The sequence below is a fragment of the Ranitomeya imitator genome, chromosome 4, assembly GCF_032444005.1.
Source record: "Ranitomeya imitator isolate aRanImi1 chromosome 4, aRanImi1.pri, whole genome shotgun sequence".
NCBI lineage: Eukaryota > Metazoa > Chordata > Amphibia > Anura > Dendrobatidae > Ranitomeya > Ranitomeya imitator.
This window is the reverse complement of record NC_091285.1, coordinates 87,311,793-87,330,515: the sequence shown is the minus strand read 5'-3', so window position 1 is coordinate 87,330,515 and position 18,723 is coordinate 87,311,793. Positions and strand designations below refer to the sequence as shown.

At 38.9% G+C, this 18,723-nt stretch overlaps 1 protein-coding gene across 1 annotated transcript in view; it reads left to right on the top strand.

Moving 5' to 3' along the window:
* TLX3 (T cell leukemia homeobox 3) overlaps window positions 1-6,604 on the top strand; it is a 7,301-nt gene extending 697 nt beyond the window's left edge. Inside the window, exons 2-3 of the mRNA XM_069761970.1 lie at window positions 3,255-3,498; window positions 5,789-6,604. Coding sequence (XP_069618071.1) covers window positions 3,255-3,498; window positions 5,789-5,999 — 455 coding nt within the window. The 3' untranslated portion in view covers window positions 6,000-6,604. The remainder of the gene's footprint in view (window positions 1-3,254; window positions 3,499-5,788) is intronic.
* The last annotated feature ends 12,119 nt before the right edge of the window (window positions 6,605-18,723 follow it).

Here is an 18,723-nt window from a genome sequence, read left to right as displayed (position 1 = left end):
GCGCGGACCAAGACTTGTAGGGAGTGTTAGGAAATGGCGACATGTCAGCTGTGATGTGAAGGAAATATCTATCTATCTATCATCTATCATCTATCTATTTATCTATCTATCTTCTATCATCTATCTATCTATCTATCATCTAGCTATCTATTATCTATCTATTATCTATCTATCTATCTATCATCTATCTATTTATCTATCTATCTATCATCTATCTATCTATCTATCATCTATCTATCTATCTATCTATCTATCATCTATCTATCTATCTATCTATCATCTATCTATTTATCTATCTATCTATTTATCATCTATCTATCATCTATCTATCTATCTATCTATCTATCATCTATCATCTATCTATTTATCTATCTATCTTCTATCATCTATCTATTATCTATCTATCTATCTATCTATCTATCTATCTATCTATCTATCTTCTATCATCTATCTATCATCTACCTATCTATCTATCTATCTATCTATCTATCTATCTATCTATCATCTATCATCTATCTATTATCTATCTATCTATCTATCTATCTATCTATCTATCTATCTATCTATCTTCTATCATCTATCTATCTATCTATCTATCTATCTATCTATCTTCTATCATCTATCTATCTATCTATCTATCTATCTATCTATCTATCTATCTATCTATCATCTATCTATCTATCTATATATCTTCTATTATCTATCTATCTATCTATCTATCTATCTATCTATCTATCTATCTAATTCAAATTCAAATGAGCTTTATTGGCAGGACTAAGTACATGTTAGCATTGCCAAAGCATATGGTAAAAATACGGGGGTGGGGGAGGGGGGGCATATCATCTATCTATCTTCTATCATCTATCTATCTATCTATCTATCTATCTATCTATCTATTATCTATCTTCTATCATCTATCTATCTATCTATTATCTATCTATTATCATCTATCTATCTATCTTCTATCTACCTATTATCTATCTATCTAGCTATTATCTATCATCTATCTATCTACCTATCTACCTATTATCTATCTATCTAGCTATTATCTATCATCTATCTATCTACCTAGTATCTATCTATCTATCTTCTATCATCTATCTATCTTCTATCATTTATCTATCTATTTATTATCTGTCTATCTATTATCTATCTATAGATCTATCATCTATCCATTATACATATCCAATATCTTTCTTTTTATCTCATATCTATCTATATATTATCTATCTATTCATCCATCAATCTGATATATATAGATATATAATTAGAATATATCTTTCTATTCATAGCCATCTATTATCTATCTCTTCGTCCATCTATTATATATATCTTTTTATCTCACATCTATCATTTATCGCTATATCTAATGTATGTGTACCTATTATCCATCCATTTATTCATTCATGAATCCATCATCTAGCTTTTTATCCGTCTCTGTTAATTTATCAATTTTTGCTTTCCATATCTAGATAATAGATAGATAATAGATAGATAATCGATAGGTATGAGATAGATAGATATAATACGATTAGATAGATAAATAAATAGATAGATAGGTAGAATACGATTAGATAGATAATATAAGGTAGATAGATAAATAGATACATAGATATAATAAGATTGGATAGATAAAATGATAGAATAGGATAGTTGATAGATAGATAATAAATAGAATACAGAGATAAATAAGAATACATTTAGATAGATAGATAATATAATAAGATATAAAATAGATGATAGATAGAATAAGATTAGATAGATAAATGGATAGATATAGATAGATGTAGATAATAGATAGATAATAGAATGATATAGATAGATAGATAGATAGATAGATAGATAGATAGATAGATAGAGAGATAGGTAATAGATATATATAGATAGATGATAGATAATAAATGTATATAGAGATATAAATAGATGATAGATATATAGATAGATAAATAGATAATAGATAGATAATAAATATATAGATAGATGATACATAGATAGATAGATAGATAGATAGATAGATGTATAGATAGATAGAATAAGATAGATAGATGATAGATAGTCTAGATAGATAGATATAGATGATAGATAGATAGATATAGATGATAGATAGATAGAGATAGGTAGGTAGAGATAAATAGATAGCGATAGATAGATAGATAGATAGATAGATAGATAGATCGATAGATAGAAAGATAGATAGAATAAGATAGATGATAGATAGATAGATCGATAGAGATAGGTAGAAATAGATAGATAGCTATAGTTAGATAATAGATAGAATACCTGCAGACTGTGAGCCCTCGCGGGCAGGGTCCTCCCTCCTTATGTACTCGTGTGCCTTGTTATCTGCTCATGTTTAATGTATTTGTCTATATTTGCCCCGTATTCACATGTAAAGCGCCATGGAATAAATGGCGCTATAAAAATGTATAATAATAATAATAATAATAATAAGATAGATCATAGATATATAGATAGAATAAGATAGATAGATAGATAGATAATAGATAGATAATAGAAAGATAGATAGATAGAGATAGGTCGGTAGAGATAGACAGATAGATAGAGATAGATAGATAGATAGATAGATAGATAGATAGATAGATAGATAGATAGATAGATAGCTATAGATAGATAATAGATAGATAGATAGATAGATAGATAGATAGATAGATAGATAGATAGAATAAGATAGATAGATAGATAGATAATAGATAGATAATAGATAGATAGATAGATAGATAGATAGATAGATAGATAGATAGATAGATTAGATAGATAGATGATAGATAGAATCAGATAGATTTCTAATATCAGTAATGTATATTGGCATTTTTACAATCCTTTCTGTCGGCCGATCGGACCCTGCGCCCAAATCTGAGCCCTCTGGATAGATACAATTATGTGAACAAGCTCAATGACAGATGGACCTTTCCGCAGGGTGATGTTTTGATGTTTTGCTTTAACTCTATAATTCCCAGGAACAGTTAATACACCAGTTCGGTAAACGGTACTATGGCCAGTTGCTTTTTGGAATTTTTTAGTAACGGACAGAGACAACTGCTGAATAAGCTGTACCGGATTGTGGCTGCACCTTCTGGGGGAGGAGGGGATGTCCGGGTGTTAGTCAGGCACTGAATGTTTCCGCACCTGTAGAATATATATATATATATATATATATATATATATATATCTCATCTTGACCCCACATGCACTGGCCGAGCTCACGGACCCGCTCTCTTCTTGTCTCCCGGCAGCGGCCGCAGCTCTCACCCCCTTCACGGTGACCCGCAGGATCGGCCATCCCTACCAGAACCGGACACCTCCCAAGCGGAAGAAACCGCGCACGTCCTTCTCCCGCGTGCAGATCTGCGAGCTGGAGAAGCGTTTCCACCGCCAGAAGTACCTCGCCTCCGCGGAGCGCGCCGCCCTGGCCAAGTCCCTGAAGATGACGGATGCGCAGGTGAAGACCTGGTTCCAGAACCGAAGGACAAAGTGGAGGTGAGGCCTGCTCAATAACGGGCGCTTATGGTGCCACCAGTATTAGCGGCTTTTATGGGTGTAAGAAGTATCATGTATGGGACGTGTGTGATGCATCACTAGAGAAGCCGCATCACTAGAGAAGCCGGAGTATGACACCGGCCATATGTCCTCAGCAGACAGGAAAGCACTTTACCCGGCACTCAGCAGGCACTCGGCCCATTACACTATTCTACTGGACCCATCAGCCACAGCACAAATATGAGCAGTCCGGGTGCTCTGACCCCCCAACCTCCTCATCAGTCCTGTGGAGCAGGAGCGCAGGGGCCAATGTTTACATGACATGCCCTCTATGAATCCGGCATTTTCACCATCACAATTTCATTTAATTGCATTTGAAAAGGGCTAATAATAATTGTACAGTAGTTCACAAAACAAAAACAAAAAAAAGGGGGGAAAGAAAAGATGTCCGGGGTTTTAATGAATGTGTGCGATGCCAAACGATGGCGCTAGATCAGTTCTGCCATCACTTTACCAGCAGGCAGGAGGGAAGGGAACCGACTAAGTAACATTTGCAGTTCGGCAACAAAATGATTAAATAAATATAATAATAATAATATCAATATTAATAATAATAATAATGATGATAATAATAAGAATAACAATAATAATACGAATGTATTATTATTGTGTCTATTATAATTTTTATTATTAAATATTAGGATATACAAGTATAATATTATCATGTTAGGTAAAAATGTATCATGTTCTGCACTACATTATTATAGGAGCACAATGTCAATAGCATCCAGTCATATGTAATAAAATAGGGTTGTAAAAAAATATATTCTGCAGCATAAAAAAAACTTGTTGTTTAGTTGTAAGATACAGTAGAATACAGATAACTAATTACATAATGTAGTGGCATTATAATTAGTAAAATTATCACCTTTACTTTAATGTTATATTGTAACCATAAAATCAAGTAGAATACTAATAATACCAGTCCTATAGCATAGCATGGCGGTAGCAAAATCAAAGCCATCCAGAAATCATAACAGGCAGCAAAATATAGTGATATGATAATAAACAGCAGAGGAATCATAATAAGAAGCAGTATAATAATAACAGGTAGCCTAACACAGTGGTATGTACAAAGTGTTCTTTAATGGTAAAATATAGTAATATCAACAGAAACAATAATATGGTATCTAATAACAGTGATAAATGTAGCAGTGCAATATGACAATGCAGTGTAAGCAGAGGGCAGGTATCAGACAATGGAGACTGCTCCCTCCATATTGCCGGGCCATGGGGTGTGGCTGCAGGGAGTGGGCCCAGGATGCGGTACAGCACCACACCGTGTAGATACATATGGATACATGAAGCATCTACATCATTACCTCACACAGGACTGTGGCAGCGGTACCATGTAGGAGGAGGAGGAGGAGAATCCTAAAAGATGTTTTTTTTTTAAAGTCCCAGAATTTTGAGAAAATGAATAACAACATGTACATTGTTATAACAAATAAATCAAGTGATGCTGTATGTTGTATCATTTCTGTAAATATTAGCAGGAATAATCCCATCATAACCCCAGCAACAATAGATAAAAGATGAAATATAAGAAGAGCTCATTCCTAATAACCCGAACTGAAGGCACCGGGGGTTTAATGGGGCAAGCACAGCACATACATAGAAAGAACAGCAAGAGTGTATTAGTCCTATAGAAAACCCAGAAATGGGGCCCTTCCCTATATCAGGGAGGCGACGGATGCTTCTCAGTGATTGATTTTGCGTCTTTAAAAAAAAAGAAGAAGCGTTTTTCATTGTTTTTTTTTTTTTTTTTAATAAAGAAGTGATATTCTTATATATTTTCTCCAAAAAGAAGCGCACGGGGAAAGTTCCAGAACATGGCAGATACGGGCGTGTTAGATTTGTTTATCATGCTACCAAACAATAATAAGAAAAACTAACAACAAAAAGCAAAAAAAGCCCTAGTTCCCTAGACGTTTTCAACATTATTATAAAATAATACTCAGGATATTATTATTTGTCTTCTTACAACTAATGTAAAATAAGTGCAGACGAATATTTAATCTAAATAGTAATAATAATCTGTCCATTGTGGGCAGGCGCAGTAGCTGCACTCCCTGTCCCGAGCTGCGCCCTTCTCAGCCGCCCGGCCGCGGGCTCCCAGGCCTCCGGTCACCCCCGGTCTCCCTCCGGTCACCCCCGGGCTCCCAGCAGGCCTCCGGTCACCCCCGGTCTCCCTCCGGTCACCCCCGGTCCTGACTTGTCTGTGTTGCAGGAGGCAGACGGCGGAGGAGCGGGAGGCGGAGCGGCAGCAGGCCAACAGACTGATGCTCCAGCTGCAGCACGACGCCTTCCAGAAGTCGCTCAGTGACTCCATCCAGCCGGACCCGCTGTGTTTGCACAACTCCTCGCTCTTTGCGCTCCAGAACCTGCAGCCGTGGGAGGAGGAGGCCGGGAAGATGGCTCCGGTCACCTCCCTGGTGTGAGCGGCCGCCCTGACTGCGGGACCCACGAGGGGACTACAAGGCTCACAATGGCCGGGCTGCATCCCCGATCTGCCCCGATCTACCGCTCATCTGAGGAGATTCCAGCCCGAGCTGTGCGAGGAGAGACTGCAGGAAGGAGCCATGGCCGCCTGTGGAGGCTGCTCCCCGGGAGCAGAGACCGAGCGAGAGATGGACACATGTATATATGTGCGAGTATATCTATATATACATAGTGTGTATATACCTATATCTATGCCAGGTATATATACTGTATGTACACAATGTCCAGATATTTATATAGCACTGGCCTCTACAATGGAGGCTGAATGAAGGCACAATGTGTGAGAGCTGCTCCGGCCCATGTCTGATAACAACCCGAACAAATGTTCTACCCTAAACCAATCATTATGTGTATGTACACCGACCACCAGACAGAAACAGCATTCACTACTGGGGGCTCCGGGAAACTCGGCCATGGGGGCCAAGATACAAAACCTCTACTGAACATGTGTGTGCGTATATATATATATATATATAATCAGAACATGCACACAGGGATACATAAATGTGTGTGTTTTTGGACATATACACATACATATATATATATATATACATATCTATATATGCATTTATATGTGTCCATATACATATGTATATATATATATATATATACATATATACATATATATAGGCAGCACTCCAATAGAAATGGCTTGAGAAAGGTCCACATCCTGGACTGAAATGTCGCACATGGACCAATAAACCACATTTACTTTTTCTATTGGAGTGCTGCCTTCATTTTCCTGGATAATAGCATGAGGTTTGGTATATACCTGGGAGGATTTTTTGCACCCTTTGTTTTCTTTTGATGTGTCTTCTTGTTTTCTATTTCTTATATATATATATATATATATATATATATATATATATATATATATATATATATATATATATATATATATTATACATATAGGATATATATATTTATATATGTAGGGATATATATACATACGTATGTATCTCTCTCTCCCTCTCTCTCTATATATATAAAATCATTACATACAAACATGGATATATAAAAATGTGTGTGTATATGGACATTTATATATATATATATATATATATATATATATATATGTATGTCCATACACACATCTTTATATATTTATATAAGGATATATATATATATATATGCAATATATATGTATGAGTATATATATATATATATATATATATATATATATATCTATATATATATATCATAAGATACACACACACACCCTGAAAGATAGTTGGAGATCCTCTTGGGCAGCCGGAGGAGCATGGTTCATTGTACTCTTATTTATTAAAGGGACAGCAGTATAATCTAGAATGTGCTGCCACAAATGACATGTAAATATTTTACCATATTTTTTAATTTATTCCTGCAGTATTATGCCATTAAATCTACATATAAATTATATATAAATATATTCTTAAATATTTATGTTGCATTGGTTGTACCAATTTTTGTATTGGCCGGAGAAAAACAAAAAGCAAATAAAGGTTACATAAGGTTCCTTCTGGTCAGAGGAATTTGGCAGCAATGTACGATGAGCACAGGTCTGTTTTCTCACATAAACTTTTTTATATATATTTATTTTGATAGATTGTCAGGATAATCTGTCTTTAAAAAAATCTGCTTAAGTTGCTATAAAAGCTGTTTAATGTCTCCAAAATGCAGCCACATGTTATATGAAAGAACATTTAGCCACTTACTAAGTAAGCGCCTTAACTTCTCCAGGTTTACATGGGTTGACATGTGAAAATACTTTATATTAATGACTGATATATGTAAATAAACACTTTCTTTTACTACAGAGCGGGATGTCTGCCTGTTACTATATGGTCGGTGCATAGGTTTCTGTTTTGCCTCCAGATAACAGGATATTTTCAAATGAAAATGAAAACTAGATAAATAGGCGTATACAATGGGAAATTGCACGTCGTGCAGAGGCTACACCTCTAGGGGCCAAGGGTTCTGCACACGAGGCCCCAGAATTGTAGATGCGCCTATTTGAGGGGAATCCTGCTACATGTAATGGTTGTAACATAGATTTTTATTGAGAATTCTTAGTAGTGTTGTTTTGATGTTGTTTTTTTAGTGGAGGGAATACAATAAAATATGACTTATATTGAACAGTACATTAAACACACAAGAAATGACAATGTCGATCATGTAACTGAAAAGCTTAATATTAGGGATACCATATTATATTATGCATTAGAGTTACTCCTGAAACCAAAATTATTAAAGAGCAATCAAGTAATGTTTGGTATAGAAAAATGAGAAGGCATGGAAGATATAAGGGCAGGCTGATGTTTGCCAATGTTAGGTATTTCATTTAGGCATTTTCCTAGATTTGTGTGCCAGTAATGTGAGATCTGAGGGTAAAAGCCTTCCATGTCATAAGAGGATTTAGGATTCTAGCTTCTTCATTGAAGATTAATCACAGACTAGTAAAGTCTTGTGATTACACAAGAAGCAGTATGTGTGTGTGTGTGTGTGTGTATATATATATATATATATATATATATATATATATATATATATAATATTATTTTTATGTATTTAATTTTTTAAAGAAGGAACATATGACAGTTGCATATATTTTTTTCTAAAATGTGTTGGGTGCTTCCTTTATTTTGCTGTGACGAGCACAAGTAAGGCGGTCACCTAAAGCTGGCCATACACATAAGCTTGTCGTCAGCAGACAGCCATGTTTCCCGACTAGTTGATGCACATGAGCTTGGCGGAGAGTTCATGTGTACTCAGTGGGGAGACTGGAGAAAGTGACAGACAGCTCTGATGACAGCTAATCCCGGAAAATAAAATAATTTGTCATTGAAGTACCAACTGTCAGATTCTTCTCTGTCCCATCATCATCTGTCATGAGAGAGTCGGGAGACCACCATACCCAATTAATGGTAAGTCAATATTCATCCAATGATTTGATTTTGAGGCTCATTGGGAGTGGGGGATCCTGTGTGCATCTGCCTGTAAGTAGTAGATATTTTTCTATGTGTAATTCGTATGTACAGTACCGGTCAAATATTTGGACACAACTTCATTTTCTTATAAGGTTTCTCCTGCTCTTATTTGAATGTTCATATCGTAGACCCAGACTGAAGGCATCAAACTCACAGGGAGATCTATATGGGGACAAGGGGTAGAGGGACTTTGGAAACCAAATAGTATTTGTGTTAAGCGTTAGACTCCTCAGAGTACCCCCCTTTTGTTCTGATGACAGCTTTACACACCATTGTCATATTCTGAGCTTGCCACCTGGTATGGCTTCCAACAGTCTTGAAGGAGTTCTCAGAGATGTTGAACACTTGTTGGCTGTGTTGCTGTCACTCTACAGTTCATCTCATCCCAAATCATCGAAACTGAGTTGCGGTCGGGGGATTGTGGCGGCCGTGTCACCTGACGCAGCACTTCATCCTTCTTTTGGTCACATCGTTCTTACATAGCCAGCAGGTGTGTTTGTCATTGTCCTGTAGCACCACAAATGATAGTCTCATTAAGCACAAACCAGACGGTATTGCAGAACGCTGTGGCAGCCATGCTGGTTACGTGTGTCTTTAACCTCTTTCAGCCCTGGGCAATTTTACAATTTTCCTTTTCATTTTTTCATCCCCTTCTTCCCAGTGCCATAACTTTTTTATTTTTCCATTAGTATGGCCATATGTGGCTTGTTTTTTTGTGGTGTGGAGTTGTACTTTTGAATGACACCATTGATTTTACCACATAGTGTACTGGAAAATGGGAAAAAATATTCCAAGAGCGGTGAAATTGTAATATTTCTTTTTTTTTGCTTTTTTATTTTCCATGTTCACTAAATGCTAAAACTGACCTGCCATTATAATTCCCCAGGTCATTACGAGTTCATAGACACCAAACATGGCTAGGTTCTTTTTTTATGTAAGTGGTGAAAAGAAATTCCGATATTTGAATGGAAAAAAGTTTTTACGTTTGTTGTCATTTTCCGAGACCTGTAGTGTTTTCATTTTTCGTGATTTGGGGCTGGGTGACAGCTTATTTTTTGTGCCCTGAGATGTTGTATTTATTGATACCATTTTGGGGTAGATACAAAGTTTTGATCGTCCTTTATTGAATTTTATTGTAATGTTGCAGAGACCAAAGAGGCGTAATTCTGGAGTTTTGATTTTTTTTCTCGCTACGCCGTTTACCGATAGGATTAATTTACTTTTTTATTTTGAAAGATCAGACATTTCTGAAAGCCACAATACCAAATTTGTGTTTTTTTATTTGTTTTATTTTTAATGGGGCATGTTTGATAATGTTTTTAGGAGATTTGAAGCTGTGAACTTCCAGTTGCCTGTAATATACATATCATGTGAACACCTTGCACCTGAAATGTCATAGATCTGAAACTTTGTAATGATGCAATTGGCAATTTTCTGTGTGGGGAATTTTGCATGTGGGGAATTTTCCGTGTGGGGAATTTTCCGTGTGGGGAATTTTGCATGTGGGGAATTTTCCATGTGGGGAATTTTGCATGTGGGGAATTTTCCGTGTGGGGAATTTTCCGTGTGGGGAATTTTGCATGTGGGGAATTTTCCTGTGGGCATTTTTCATGTGGGCAATTTTCCTGTGGGCAATATACATATAATATACATAGCAGGGCTTCAGGCCTGCTATGTATAGCAAAAAAATCACGATCTCCTATGAATTCAGGCTATGAGCCAGCATTCACAGGAGGATCTTGATGACAGACACAGTGGCCTACTGTAGAACCCTGGCTGTCAAGACAACCCATAGACACCATTCAATCACGTGACGGGGCGCCCATGGGTGGGACTTGTGACATGCTTGTGGCTAGCACGTGTTAAATGCTGCTGTAAGTGATTGACAGCTGCACTTAACTGGTTAACAGCGGCAGGTGTCATCAACATAGCAACTCCAAACAATCACACCTCTTTTTTCATGATTCACGGTGTGCACCACACATTGTACATCCACGTACCATTTTCTGCGTCTTATAATGATATGACAGTTGTTACCAAAAATAATACAGATTTCCCCTAATCATAGGTTCTACTTCTCATAGTTTTCTAGGGACATTTGATGTTGAAATGCATCTTCTACTTAATGTCTGTGCATATTTTATGAGGGCTGTTCTTCTGAGGTGCTGTTTATTTTTGGCTTCTAAGGCTGGTAACACCAATGAACTTATCATCTGCAGCAGAAATAATTCTCGGTCTTGTTTTCCTGGAAGACTCCCTATGAGAGACAGTTTCATCACAACGATTGATGGTTTTCATGACTGAACTTAAGGATAGCTCCAAGGTTCTAGCAATTTTCTGGATTGACTGACCTTCATATTTTAAAGTTGTGGAATAGGGCTCATCACTGTATGGAATTGTATATTGACATTGCCTTTGCAAATCACACCTGATTGTGGCAAACACTTTCTGAAGACCAATGATGCCACAAATTAACTCTTTACAAGGCACTGCAAGCCACTTCAGGCTACTTGAGAGAATGCCAAGGGTGTATAAAGCTGTCATCATTTAAGGGGGTTACTTTGAGAAAAACTATTGTTTAACACATATTCTTACTTGTTTCACACGTGGTTTATTTCTTTGCAACATGAACAAGAAAAAACATTGCATGAACAGGTGTGTCCAAACTTTTGACTTTTTCTAAAGAAATTAAATTAAAATCTAGAACCTTAGGCATGGAAGGCAGAATATCTAGCAATGAGCTACAGGCTGCCCTAAAAATATGATTTTCTCTGCCTAAAAGCCTCAATAGTATTCTTTACAGGTATAATAGACTACTATATACATTTACACCTTTATATGCCAATGCCATCTATATACAGCTACAGCTCTAAATGCCAGAACATGTTAGGTGAAAACCCCCTGAAAATTGAGAGATTTTTTTCATAAACTTACTAAAATATAATAGCGAAGAAACAATTCTGAGAACCTAATTTTTTAATATGTCACAAACCAGTCAAACCATGGTTTCCTTGTACAGTATTCATAACAACTCATCCAATACAGAAAACAATTTTTGATGGTAATCCGTATATGACATTAATAAAAACAATGTCAAATTCTTTTGCATTAAATCCACTTTATCAATTGTCAGGAATAAAAACAAAAAACAAACAAACCGAGATATGTTTGATTTTGATCAGATTTGCAAGTTAAAAATGCACATTGAAGGTAATAGGACAGTGAAAAAAACAAAACATAAGGATGTCATCCATAGCACATCCTAGTGCTGTTAATTTTTCACTGTCTAACCTTCACCCTGAAGCCTGTTTTCACCTTCCTGACCAGGCCAATTGTTTCAATTTTGACCGCTGTCACTTTATGTGGTAATAACTCTGGAACGCTTCAATGGATCCCACTGATTCGGAGATCATGTTTTGTGACATATTATACTTTATGATAGTGGTAACATTTCTTTGATATGACTTGTGCTTGTTTGTGAAAAAAATCAGAAATGATTTTGTCAGACAATATAGTTAATAAATAACATTTTCCACATGTCGACTTTACATCAGAACAATTTTTAACCCCTTAGCGACCACCGATACACCTTTTAACGGCGGCCGCTAAGGGTACTTAAACCACAGCGCCGTTAATTAAAGGCGCTGTGGAAAAAGTAAATAGCGCCCCCCAGAGTCAGATTTTCTCCGGGGTCTCGGCTGCCGGGGGTAGCCGAGGCCCCAGAGATCATGATTCGGAGTTTTTTTTACCGACCCCGCATTTGCGATCGCCGGTAATTAACCGTCTACCGGCGATCGGAAAAAAAAAAAACGCGATCTCTTTTTAATTTCTCTGTCCTCCGATGTGATCGCACATCAGAGGACAGAGAAAAGGGGTCCCAGATAGCTCTCCGATACTCACCTATCTCCCCCGGTGCTCTTCGTGGCTCCCGGTGGGTAGCCAAGACCCCAAAGAACATGATCGGGGTCGGTTTTACCGACCCCTGTTTTGCGATCGCCGGTAATTAACAGTTTACCGGCGACCGCAAAAAAAAAAATCAAAGTGTAATTCTCTGTCCTCTGATGTGATCGCACATCAGAGGACAGAGAAATAGGGGGATTCGGGGACCCTATTATACTTACCGGTGTCCCTGGATCCTCCTGCTGCTCCTCCTGGCTGCCGGGGAAAAGAAAATGGCGGGCGCATGCGCAGTGCGCCTGCCATCTATCGCCATCTGCCGGCCGACAGGAGAAGAGCAGTTGGGGCTAAAATTAGGGTTAAGGTTAGGGCTAGGGTTAGGGTTAGGGCTAGGGTTAGGGCTAGGGTTAGGGCTAGGGTTAGGGCTAGGGTTAGGGTTAGGGCTAGGGTTACGGATAGGGTTAGGGCTAGAGTTAGGGTTAGGGTTAGGGCTAGGGTTAGGGCTAGGGTTAGGGCTAGGGTTAGGGCTAGGGTTAGGGTTAGGGCTAGGGTTACGGATAGGGTTAGGGCTAGAGTTAGGGCTAGGGTTAGGGCTAGGGTTAGGGTTGGGGCTAAATTTAGGGTTAGGGTTGGGGCTAAATTCAGGGTTAGGATTTTTTCACACTTACGTCGGTACGGGGCCGTCGCAATGTGTCGGCCCGACATACCGACGCACGTTGTGAAAATTGTGCACAACGTGGGCAGCGGATGTAGTTTTTCAACACATCCGCTGCCCAATCTATGTCCTGGGGAGGAGGGGGCAGAGTTACGGCCACGCATGCGCGGTCAAAAATGGCGGACGCGACGAACAAAAAAACGTTACATTGAACGTTTTTTGTGCAGACGGTCCGCCAAAACACAACTGATCCAGTGCACAACGGACGCGACGTGTGGCCATCCGTCACGATCCGTCAGCAATACAAGTCTATGGGCAAAAAGCGCATCCTGCGGGCACATTTAGAGGATCCGTTTTTTGTCCAAAACGACGGATTGTGACAGATGCCAAACGACGCAAGTGTCAAAGTAGCCTTAGGGCTAGGGTTAGGGTTGTGTTGTGAATTCTGTTATCAAACTCCCTCCTGTGGTCATGAATGGTACTTCGGCGAGTTCTGTCCATGGACTCCCTCTGGTGGATGTGAGTGGAGCTGCTGCTTCTGAGGTTCCTTCCACAGGTGACTCAGTTTATTCTTTGGCTGGCTGCTCTATTTAACTCCACTCAGATCGTTACTCCATGCCAGCTGTCAATGTTCTTGTACTGGTTCAGTTCGGTCTTGGATCTTTCTGGTGACCTGTCTACTCCAGCAGAAGCTAAGTCCCTGCTAGTTTATTATTTGTTCATTGTTTTCTTGTCCAGCTTGCTATCATGATTTTGCCTTGCTAGCTGGAAGCTCTGGGATGCAGAGTGGCACCTCCGCACCGTGAGTCGGTGCGGAGGTCTTTTTGCACACTCTGCGTGGTCTTTTTGTAGTTTTTTGTGCTGACCGCAAAGATACCTTTCCTATCCTCAGTCTGTTTAGTAAGTCTGGCCTCCCTTTGCTGAAACCTGTTTCATTTCTGTGTTTGTGACTTTCATCTTAACTCATAGTCAATATATGTGGGGGGCTGCCTTTTTCTTTGGGGAATTTCTCTGAGGCAAGGTAGGCTTTATTTTCTATCTCTAGGGCTAGTTAGCTCTTAGGCTGTGAAGAGGCGTCTATGGAGAGTCAGGAACGCTCCACGGCTATTTCTAGTGTGTGTGATAGGATTAGGGGTTGCGGTCAGCAGAGCTCCCACTTCCCAGAGCTTGTCCTTTGTTAGTTTAACCATCAGGTCTTTTCGGGTGCTCCTAACCACCAGGTCCATAACAGGGTTGGGGCTAAAGTTAGGGCTAGGGTTGGGGCTAAAGTTAGGGTTAGATTTGGGGTTAGGGTTTGGATTAGAGTTGGTATTAGGGTTAGGGTTGGCATTAGGGTTATGCTTGGGATTAGGGTTAGGTTTGGGATTAGGATTAAGGTTAGGGTTGTGATTAGGGGTGTATTGGGATTAGGGTTAGGTTTGAGGTTAGGGTTGAGATTAGGATTAGGGGTGTGTTGGATTTAGGGTTTTGATTAGGGTTATGGTTAGGGTTGACATTAGGGTTGTTTTGGGGTAAGGGTTGTGATAATCGTTAGGGTTAGTGATTAAGATTATGGATCGGGTTGGGATTAGGGTTAGGGGTGTGTTGGGGTTAGGGTTGGAGCTAGAATTGCGGGGTTTCCACTGTTTAGTTACATCAGGGGGTCTCCAAACACGACAGCCAATTTTGCGCTCAAAAAGTCAAATGGTGCTCCATCCCTTCTGAGCTCTGCCGTGCGCCCAAACAGTGGGTTACCCCCAGATATGGAGCATCAGCGTACTCGGGATAAATTGGACAACAACTTTTGGGGTCCAATTTCTCCTGTTTCCCTTGTGAAAATAAAAACTTGGGGGCTACAATATCTTTTTTGTGGAAAAAAAAATATTTTTTATTTTCACGACTCTGCATTCTAAACTTCTGTGAAGCACTTGGGCATTCAAAGTTCTCACCACACATCTAGATAAGTTCCTTGGGGGGTCTAGTTTCCAAAATGGGGTCACTTGTGGGGGGTTACTACAGTTTAGGTACATCAGGGGCTCTGCAATCGCAACATAATGCCCACAGACCATTCTATCAAAGTCTGCATTCCAAAACGGCGCTCCTTCCTTCCGAGCTCTGCCGTGCGCCCAAACAGTGGTTTACCCCCACATATGGGGTACCAGAATACTCAGGACAAATTGGACAACAACTTTTGGGGTCCAATTTCTCTTGTTACCCTTGTGAAAATAAAAATTTGGTGGCTAAAAAATCTTTTTTGTGGAAATTTTTTTTTTTATTTTCACGGCTCTGCATTATAAACTTCTGTGAAGCACTTGGGCATTCAAGGTTCTCACCGCACATCTAGATAAGTTCCATGGGGGGTCTAGTTTCCAAAATGGGGTCACTTGTGGGGGATTTCTACTGTTTAGGCACATCAGGGGCTCTCCAAACGCGACATGGCGTCCAATCTCAATTCCAGCCAATTCTACATTGAAAAAGTAAAACGGCACTCCTTCTCTTCCAAGCTCTGCGGTGCGCCCTAACAGCTGTTTACCCCCACATATTGGGTATCAGCATACTCAGGAGAAATTGCACAACAACTTTTGTGGTCTAATTTCTCCTGTTACCCTTGTGAAAATAAAAATTTGTGGGCAAAAAGATCATTTTTGTAGAAAAAATGCGATTTTTTTTTTTCACGGCTCTACGTTATAAACTTCTGTGATGTACATGGGGGTTCAAAGTGCTCGCCACACATCTAGATAAGTTCCTTAAGGGGTCTAGTTTCGAAAATGGTGTCACTTGTGGGGGGTTTCCACTGTTTAGGCACATCAGGGGCTCTCCAAACGCGACATGGCGTCCAATCTCAATTCCAGCCAATTCAACATTGAAAAAGTAAAACGGCGCTCCTTCACTTCCAAGCTCTGCGGTGCGCCCAAACAGTCTTTTACCCTCACATATGGGGTATCGACGTATTCAGGAGAAATCGCACAACAACTTTTGTGGTCTAATTTCTCCTGTTACCCTTGTGAAAATAAGAATTTGTGGGCGAAAAGATCATTTTTGTGTAAACAAAAGCGATTTTTTATTTTCACGGCTCTACGTTATAAACTTCTGTGAAGCACTTGGGGGTTCAAAGTGCTCACCACACATCTAGATAAGTTCCTTAAGGGGTCTAGTTTCCAAAATGGTGTCACTTGTGGGGGGTTTCCACTGTTTAGGCACATCAGGGGCTCTCTAAACGTGACATGGCGTCCGATCTCAATTCCAGCCAATTCTGCATTGAAAAAGTCAAACGGCGCTCCTTCACTTCTAAGTTCTGCGGTGCGCCCTAACAGTGGTTTACCCCCACATATGGGGTATTGGCGTATTCAGGAGAAATTGCATAACAAAATTTATGGTTACATTTCTGTTTTTACACTTGTGAAAATAAAAAAAATGGTTCTGAATTAAGATGTTTGCAAAAAAAAGTTAAATGTTCATTTTTTCCTTCCACATTGTTTCAGTTCCTGTGAAGCACGTAAAGGGTTAATAAACTTCTTGAATGTGGTTTTGAGAACCTTGAGGGGTGTAGTTTTTAGAATGGTGTCACACTTCATTATTTTCTATCATATAGATCCCTCAAAATGACTTCAAATGTGATGTGGTCCCTAAAAAAAAATGGTGTTGTAAAAATGAGAAATTGCTGGTCAACTTTTAACCCTTATAACTCCCTAACAAAAAAAAATTTTGTTTCCAAAATTGTGCTGATGTAAAGTAGACATGTGGGACATGTTATTTATTAACTATTTTTCATGACATATCTCTCTGATTTAAGGGCATAAAAATACAAAATTTGAAAATTGCAAAATTTTAAAAATTTTCGCCATATTTCCGTTTTTTTCATAAATAATCGCAAGTAATATCGAAGAAATGTTACCACTAACATGAAGTACAATATGTCACGAAAAAACAGTCTCAGAATCAGCGGGATCCGTTGAAGCGTTCCAGAGTTATAACCTCATAAAGTGACAGTGGTCAGAATTGCAAAAATTGGCTCGGTCATTAAGTACCAAATTGGCTCTGTCACTAAGGGGTTAAAACCATTCTAAAAAAATGCACACTTCAGGTGTTTCACAGGAATTAATGGAATGTGGAAGAAAAAACTAAACATTTAACTTTTTTTCACAAAAAAAATCCTTTAGACCCAGTAATAATTGGAATAATTACCGGACGCCATGTCACGTTTGGAGAGCCCCTGGTGTGCCTAAACAGTAGAAATCCCCCACAAGTGACATCATTTTGGAAACTAGACTCTTCATGGAACTTATCTAGATGTGTGGTGAGCAGCTTGAAACTCAAGGCGCTTCACAGAAGCTTATAACGTTGAACTATGACAATAAAAAAACACATTTTCCCACAAAACTGTTTTTAGCCCAAAATGTTGTATTTTTACAAGGATACCAGGAGAAAATGGATACCAAATTTTGCTGTGCAATTTCTCCTGAGTTCACCGAAACCCCAGATGTGGTTAAAAACTACTGTTGAGCCACAATGCAAAGCTCAGAAGGGAAGTATTGTTATACTACAATGCAGATTTTGCTGCTCTAGTTTGAGGGTGCTATGTCACATTGGCAGATCCCCTGAAGTGCCAGAACAGCCAAACCCCAATAAGTGATCCCTTTTTACAAACTAAACATCTCAATGAATTCAACTAGGGGTGCAGTGATTATTTTGACACCACAGTTCTGTCACCGAATTTTATACACTTGGGCATTGAAGAAAAAATAATTAAATTTTTACCACCATAATTGTGTGTTAGCCCCAAGTATTACATTTTCATGGGTAAAAATGGCACCAAAATTTTTCCTATAATTTCTGTTGAATGTAGAAATACCATATATATGGTTGTACAGTGCTGATTAACTACTGTTCGGGCATGGACACTGAACATAGACTTCACCAGGAAATCCGTGTAACTGTTTGGGTTTGGCCAGGTGTTTGGCACGCTGTCATGTGCATGATAGCGTGGCAAACACCATTTCTGACCAGCGGTAAAATCATCACTGCCAGTCAGAGAGCCGTGGTTCCCATGCTGTCAAAAGACAGCGTGAGATTGGAGCTAGAAATGGCGGTATAAAGTATACCTCCAGTCACTTGTGTCATCTGATGGGACTACTGCTCCCATCAGCCAATGCCTGCTGCCGT